The sequence below is a fragment of the Temnothorax curvispinosus genome, unplaced genomic scaffold, assembly GCF_003070985.1.
Source record: "Temnothorax curvispinosus isolate PA1 unplaced genomic scaffold, ASM307098v1 QBEX01010252.1, whole genome shotgun sequence".
Lineage (NCBI taxonomy): Eukaryota > Metazoa > Arthropoda > Insecta > Hymenoptera > Formicidae > Temnothorax > Temnothorax curvispinosus.
This window is the reverse complement of record NW_020220032.1, coordinates 1-8,748: the sequence shown is the minus strand read 5'-3', so window position 1 is coordinate 8,748 and position 8,748 is coordinate 1. Positions and strand designations below refer to the sequence as shown.

General features: G+C 38.3%; 1 protein-coding gene across 1 annotated transcript in view; it reads right to left on the bottom strand.

Moving 5' to 3' along the window:
• The window catches only part of LOC112459932, a 15,265-nt gene extending 11,966 nt beyond the window's left edge, over positions 1-3,299 (bottom strand). The window contains exon 1 of the mRNA XM_025024305.1: positions 3,006-3,299. Coding sequence (XP_024880073.1) covers positions 3,006-3,014 — 9 coding nt within the window. The 5' untranslated portion in view covers positions 3,015-3,299. The remainder of the gene's footprint in view (positions 1-3,005) is intronic.
• Between the last annotated feature and the right edge of the window lie 5,449 nt (positions 3,300-8,748).

The window sequence follows — 8,748 nt, the reverse complement described above, 5'->3', positions numbered from 1 at the left end:
GCCCGGCTTCACCGCCGCTATTTTACCGATCATCGCTGATCGTCACCGAGCCATACGTCGATTCGGTTTTTCCCCCGTCTTATCATCGCGACGCGAGCGAAATCGCGTGGTGACGGGTTTCCGTTCCTTCCGGTTCCTTCATTCATTAATTACCGTGCGATTTATATCTCCCTTTTTCTGTCCTCCGGCCTCGTTTCGCTCCGCCGCGATAAAGGGTTTGCCCGGTGAGTCCATCGTCCTTCGGCGATTTTCGTAGATCATCGTCCAACTTTGTGCAGGCGGGAATATCACGAGAGGGGATGATTTTTGCTTTTGCTCGCTTCGATTCGAAATTGTTTTCTCTTGAAAGTCGGTCAGCCAAAACGCCGCGGGGATGTTTTTCTAAATAATCTCTCGAGTTCTTTGTTTCCGTCCCGGCCGGGGATGGAACGTCAAGTATTATTACTTGATGCTCAATCGTAAAAGTCTCTATCCATTTTCGTTTATCTCGTCTACATCGTTATACGCTTTATTGTTTTAATTTAGCTCAGTGTTTAACTGCTCTTAGCTCTATCGATAATAACACGCGCGGTAGGGATGGTACTCCCTCACGTCAGTTAAGTGTTTTCTTTCTAGGATAATAATTTCTTAAGGGTCAAATCCCGGAATCGTAGAATATTAATATTAATAATAAGTATAAAAGTATAAATATTAATATTAATAATAATCTTCTAGGATAACATTAATAATAATATTCCACTAATATTCACTAATATTCCAATCCAGATTAACGTGGAGACGCTTAAGAAATTATTATCCTAGAAGAAACGCTTAACCGGCGAGATGGAGTATCGTCGGAAGTTTAACGTTAACGAAAACACTCGTCATAAAATCACGAAGCCGCGCCGTTTCGTTCACGGTCGCCGTATACATATGCGTCTAACTGGCAGCGAATAAGGAAACTTTATACATTCTCTGGCGACTACTCGGACCAGACGTAATGTCTCCAGCATCCGCAACGCTTACATTTGCCCTTTGATACGCGTATGCGGTTCGTTAGTTCCGCTCGACAATACACGCATGGTGAATCCAAAGTGACTCGCGGCTCTGATATGTGACCAAGAAACACAAAACTCTGAGATTTTTACGACGAAAATAAATATCTACTTGCAAAATGCTCGGAAAGTGTGAATATACTGAAAAAAAAAAAAATATTTAGATCCAAGAAAATATTTATTTAGATAGTGCCAATGACTTATTTACTTAATATAATCACATAATTTAAGTAAAGATATCTAATTCTAAATAAATATGTGATTATATTAAGTAAATAAGTCATTGCCACTATCTAAATAAATATTTTCTTGGATCTAAATTTTTTTTTCAGTGTAATTATTTCTCCACAATATCGTAATTAATCTAACTAAAAATTGTTCATAACCTCGTAAAATTTTGTTATTACGATTAAATTTATATAATTTTATCAATTTAATTAATTATCGATATATAATTTTAAATAATATTCCTCAAAAATTAAATAACGCATTTATTATATTATTTTATGTGGTACGAAGTATCGTTCAAAGTGTCGTTCAAAGTGTTATTTTTTTCTAAAATGTACCATATTTTCTGATTGAGCAATAATTCGTCATTTTTTATCCGGTTTAACAAGTTTGCGACACAATATGGCCCGTGACATTTCGTGTACTAGGACACATTGCTACAGCGACGATAATATGTCAAGCTCGTAGACTATTCGACAAACTGTTGCTGCGAACGCGATGCATATTGTCAGAAGTCTCCCCCAATCAACATCCGTTTTACGTCGGAGTTTCCCTTTGACGTGACTCAATTCCCAAAAATGTCTCCGTGACAGAACCGTTTTAATATGAGCCCTTTTGATCGCGAATGCAACGCGAAGAATTATCCGAGCGAGTAAAGGGCAGATCTGCTTCAATCTGAGAAACGCCGTGCGTATTTCTGTCAAATGTATTTATTATTTGTAAATCTCAAGTGTCGAAAGTTGCGCGAAATATTTCTACGTACTCCGTGGGATGCGAACGTGAATAGATGAAACAGGAACCTTGCGGGTCATCGCGGGAATTTTATCTCATTGTCAGCCTAAAAAAAGCTCGCATATACGATACTTTTTACTTGTTAGGAAATGTATACTCTTGTGAGGAAATACCCTATCTCTTTCTCTCTTTCTCTCTCGCCGTGAAAATAATTCGAAATGCCATCGATCTACTCACCATCAGGCGACAGTAATTCGGAAATTTCGCGGGGTCATCTCCGCGGAATGTACGTTACGACTCATCGCGATGCATTAGCGAAACGAGATACACTTTTCCGCCCTTCGGTTTCGATTGCTTCCTCGCTGCGAATGCGAAACTAAAAACTCGTGTACGCGCGTCCCGATCGTATATCCCGCGTCCGGTCCGCAACGCGATCGACGACGACGACTAATCGTTTTCCATAAACGAAACTGCTCTCCGAACTTTCCACCGAGCTTTTTAGCACTGATACTGACTTTTACAACTCGACGTTATTGAAGACGCGGATGTTTAAAATTGCCTCGTATTCTTGTCGGTTAAATTTAAAACAGAACGTCATCCGGATTCTCGAAAAAGAAAAAAATGATGAGCGCAAGAAACGTGTCGCCTCTTCGCGTCGTCGAAAATCTTTTCTCCATTTGTCTTCGAGACATTTACTCTTTAATTACCGATTCCGGTAATTAAAAACTACTCTCGTTGCCACGATCGCGAGCCACAAATTCTATCTCGCATTGTTATGCCGCTTCATTAAAAGAAAAGAAAAAGAAATCGATATCGTTTGCGATTAAACACGTATTACAAAACTTTTCGGAATGGATTTTGATTGGGGAAAAAAGGCAGAACGAAAGAGGCGATTAAAAAAAAGAAAAAGAAGAAATGAGCGACAAGGAGAGAGAAAGCGTGCTCTATTCGCGGAGCAAACATAAATTGATGATTTAATTAATTTGAATTGATTATTTATTAGATACTCACAATCGTCATCTTGCTGACGAGGGGAACTTGCGCTCTGCTGCGTCTCTCGCTGTGTAACCACGGTAGCACTGGTCCCGTTTGTCTTCGGGGTCCCGCCTTAATCTTCCTCTTCTTTTTCTTCGCGAGTCGCGGATCTCGTCACGGGTGACGGCTGATTGCCGGGCGATCGGGTGGACCGTGGGAGCGGGGATGATCCTCGCGGCGTGGTAGTAGTTGGTACGCAGGGGGTACGTTTCGGTACCGCGAGACAGCCAGAGAGGAGAGAGACCAGAAAGAGCTCTGTGAGTTTCGAGGTCAGAGGGCGAATGATTGGTGGTACTCGCGCGGGCTACATTTATACCGCGGGCTCGTTCTCTCTCTCTCTCTCGCTCTCTCATCCCCCTCGCCGGTCTTTCCCATCCCCTACTCTCTCCTATCCCCCCGTTCTTCGTGGAGCTCGCAATGAGAGAGCAAGAGCGGATCGGCTCTCTCGTGGTGGGCGCCACGCATCCACCACCACCGTCGCCGATGGACATACGCGTTCCTCCTCTGCTCGTCCTCCTGCTCGTCCGAGGGTGCGTATCGTGGCACCGTATCCTTTTACGTCACCCTCATCACCCGCAGTCTCCACCCAAAAGGTATGACAGGATAGTGAAAGAGAGAGAGAGAGGAGGGGGGGTTTAATTTCATTCGTGCAAAACTGAAATGAAAAGTCGCGACTGAGAGATAGAGACGTGATTGTTGCAGCTACGAGGGCGGACGTGCATGCTTCAGGTACAAACAGCTCGTAAATAACGTCCTTACAAGAGTACAAGGGGGATTTTCATTGTCGTAGAGTGAAAGGTGACCGTGGTTACAGTCGCGACGGGTTTCCTTCGAAAGCGGTTCCATCGATAGCCCGAAGGGCTCGCCCCTTTTTATTTATCTCTCGCAAAAAAAAATTAGATACTTCAGCGTCATGGAATATTTCCCTATTGTCGTGCAACCCAGGTTGAAATTTACGGTTTCGACTTTGACATTTCTGCGGTGGTTTTTACGGGTAAAATGCAACAAATGCGTGCAGCCAAAAATTACAGTGGTTTCATTATTCGGTTCTTTTACGAAATAAAGGGAGATTTTTCATCTCGTCGCAAAAAGTCTCGTTTTCTTTTTTCCGTATTCTAAAGCTTCGGTATTTGTGAAAGTGTTTCCTTGATACGCTCAAATCGTCACGCACGCATAGATGTATAATTATTGTTAAACCACTATATGAGATAAGAAGATAATTTTTAATAATATTTTATAACATAAAAATATAAATATTTTTACAAAGTAAGAAAGATAAAATGATATCTTACAAAGTACCAGAAAAAAATAAAGATTTATTTTAACCTTCTCTAATATATCTTCGTAACTTTGTATACAATTTTTCCTTTCTCAAAGGAAATATCGAAAAATACGATTATTTTCGAATCTGTTATCACAAAATTGCGATACCCTTTACTTATCGGGGTCGAACTGACGCCGGGATCGCATCGCCGGGATTTAATCGTAGTAATCGAAGGAAAAGATTATGATAGATCATGTATTTGTTTGTGACAAACTATATACTTTATTGCCGAAGACATATGCGTGACGACCGTGAATGTGCATTCGGTGCAATTACGATGCCGCGAGTGATGCGCAGCACACCCACGCACACGCAACACAAAATACTGTATACGAGATATCGATGCGATCCGCGGAGCGTAAAAGGTTATTCTTAAGAATCGTAATCTCTCTGACGAGAATCACCGTTGCTTACGCTGGATTTCTACCGCACAAACGAACGTTGATTTCACAATCTGCGTACGTATAAACCGCGATTCCATTCACGGCGATACAAGAAAATCCTGCGCGAGCTCGCTTCCAAAGGGGGAAAAGCGGTCCGCGTTTTCTCTTTTCCCTTCTTTTTAATTTTTACCACCATCCTGCAAACGGCGTATAAACATTTTCCAAGAATTTTATAAGCGTATACGCAACGGGACGCGAGACTCGTCGCGATCTTTTATGATATGGACCGCGATATCTATTAACATTGTAGTTATATCTTTATTGCTAACTCGGATTTCTCTCTTCGCTGTCCTCGAAAAGGATCTCCGCGTAACAACCGTGCGATCCGCGTAACAATTGCGTAACAACCGCGGGAATCCGATCAATCGATTAAAGATAATTAACGCTCGCTCGTGTGCTTCGATCTCGTCAAAAAGCACAAACGAGACTTGTCGGATGTTAATATAACGCGAGAAATAAATCCATTTTCGGGCGATTATACGCCTGCATCTCTCCGTCCCATCTCGGAATATTAAGTAGTATGAACAAATGTATACACCGACAGGTATAATAGCACATACGATAAACGACGCATCAAAGCTGCACTGTAATCGTGAAGAAACTGCGCTCATATGCACAAATGTACAGTTATTTTAGAATTTTATAATAGGATTACATTTTATAGCAGCGTTATGTTATATAAAGAAACGAGATAAAGATAAAAATAAAGAATGCCAAACGACATCAATATATAGAAACGCGGATCGTCGAAACGTTTTCACACGAATCCTATTTGTCGTTATTGTATTATTACACGTTATTTCTCTTTTTTCTTCATTAACAAGAACAATTCAGGGATTGGAAGTTTATAGCACGCAATCGCACTCAGGCGACATTATATTTGAAATAATCGGTTTGATTATATTGCAATAAAATTACGCTCGCGTAATATATAACTCGTTTCTTCACGGCCGTCACGTTGATTTGACAAGTTATGTGGCCGTATTTCGTGCATCTCTCCCAATAGCCAGCCAGATTAATTAAGATAAGCGGCCATCTCTGGCGCGCTATATGGGCTACGATAGGATTTTTAACGTATTAACGTTTCAAGGCCCCGATGCATAAAATACGCATGAATCACAATTGCAGTCGTAAATAAAGGCGCGATCATAAATAGCAAAATCGCCGTATATGTCGATTAATTTGATAAACACACATCAATCATATCAACAAAGCGATAAAACGCACGTGTGATTAATTGAGAACGCCGTGCCGCGGGCAATTTAATATGAACGTATAAAAATTATGTCACGATTTCGGCTTGCGTTCGAAAACTTTACTCGGGTGCACAGTGCACACCGCGTCATTCTATCTTTGTTATTTACTGAAAGTCGAACAAGGACAGAACGACGCTGATGTGTGCACCCGAGTGAAGTTTTCGAACACAGCCTTCGGTGCAACACACCGCCCCGATAAAGCGTCGCGATAAAACGCATCATTGAAAACGCAAAGCGATTCACGTTCACCTGTAGGTATGTATAAGAGTCACGTAACGATCCATTGGATGAAAGGCATAACTTTGCCAGTTGCTCGGATACTTACATCAAACGAGACTGTTTATCGCCTCCTCATTTCTTTCCGATTTGTTATTCTTGGAAATGGAATTATTCTGTTATTACTACGTTTGCCATTAGATGACGAATGAAAATGCCATAAAAACTGTGTCTTTTCGCAGACATAATATTCATAATTTTTAGTTCGATCTTAATAATTACAGAATTTATTTTGTAAAACTATCAATAAAAGAGGAAAACATCTCGAAACTTTTTTTTTCTCGAGGTTTATAGTATTATTAATAAAATAAATATAATCAATCACAAATATATATCAATAATAAAATAAAAATCAATTTTACTTACTTTTTATTATGACTTCGGTCTCAGTTCACCGTCTAACTTTATCCACTTGTGTTTTTTTTAATGGAATAAGTTTTTCTCTTTTAATGTCATAAAAAAATTAACAACGAACAAAGATGATCACTATAATAGCGAACTGTGCGCGCGTCAACGGGAGACGAGAAACCGGAGAAACACAGACTTCGCGGCGCCTTCGTCTCTAATTCCTCCGAAGGATCTGTGTAATTCGGTATTAATAAACGGAATCGTTACGTAGAAGTGGTTACGATGTCCCCGTGACGATGAGCACGGTGTCTTCTCAAAGTACTCGGTATCCTTTGGCCGTTTTCCCGATTCGCCACAATCGCCGGCGGGCAGCTTCTGCAGCAGCTTGGCGATCCGATTAACACCGCTTTATGGAATTTTTATCGTAATTATCGTATTATTGAGAGAAGACGCACGAAAGCGCAGCTTCGCTGCCGAGGTAATGTTGCTCCGTTTGTTTTTATCAAATGCCGAGCTGCATAATTGCGCTCTAAGATAAATTGAGTCATAAATTTATGTGCAATTAGTGAGCGTATTAAAAAAAGAAAGATTTAATCCTTATCTAAATTACTATACGTATCGTGCAGTTTATTCATAGATGTATCACTTTTAACTCTCTTATCGATTTTTAAGTGTCGCGATAGTGATAATTTTATGATAAATCGTTGACAAACAATTCTATCTCAATTTGTGAATATTACTGATAAAAAATCAGTTTGGCTTGAAATACTTATTTCACGAAATAAATAAGGATGTTATTCTTTCGCGAATTATTATCAATACCATCAATATCAATTTTATTCTGCCATATAACGAAGATGATAAATTATTCAGAAATATCGACAAACAACATATGAATGCATTCTGAGAATATTGTATGGTCTTGTTTTCAAACTTTCGCAAATATTTTTGCAGATATCGCGTAATACGCGAAGAGTTCCACAGGTATAGCAGACAGCCGTCATGACGTGACCCTTATATCGAATTTTATGTCATTTATTCTTAAAGTTAACGTAAATAACGTATTTTTGACAGTCCTATACTGAGAAAAAAATGTTCTGCATTTTAGTAAATATTAGTTTTGCATATACAACTGTGTGACTCCATTTACTAAAATGAAGAAAATTGTTTTCTCAGTGTAAGTCACAGACTATGGACGTCATTAGTAAAGTCAATAAGAAGTTATTTTAACTCTCACAGTGACGTGAGTAAAATATCCCAGGTAGCAGAGTGGCGTCAAATAACGTCTTAATGACGGCTAAAATCATCAATAATACGTCATTAAGATGTCCTGCTATCTAGGTACCTTACTGATGTACTAAGGCCCGGTTGTATCAACGTTATTCTGGCTTTAAACGAGACTTAAAACTTTAAATTTGTTTGTCACGTTTGGTTTGGTACAACAAATTTAAAGTTAGAACAAAATAGAAAATAAAATTTAAATATTTCAATAAAATAGAGATTGAAATCTAATAAATTTACATTAGACTATATGACATTAGACTATATTAAAAAAACTTATTTTCAGGATAGATTGCAATTGTGTGCAATATAAATGATTAAAGGTATCATACGAATATATTTATTTTTAATTGTTACCAATAAAACGGCAATGTTAAAATTTAAGTAACTTAACAATTTTTCAGAACGTAATATCAATAAAAAATGTCTGAATGTAATTAATTCGTTTTAACATATATCTTTATACTTCAATTCAATTAAATTGTAGTTCTATCGACGAATAATAAAATATATGTATTTGAGAAAAAGAAAACAGACACATCAAAATTAAGTTTATTCCATAAAAATAAAGTAAGAACATCAATAATCAAATATTTCTATTATAAACATTGCTTCTTAATGTTTTAAAATCAAATGAATATAAGTAGAGTGATTGAGATAAAATGTATTGTTTTCCAATTAATTTTGTTGAACCATTTGTAGTTAAAATTGTGTTATCTATAATTAATAGCTATATTAGCATTGCTGTTAAAATTATTGGTTTAATTGATTATTATATAAAAATATCACTG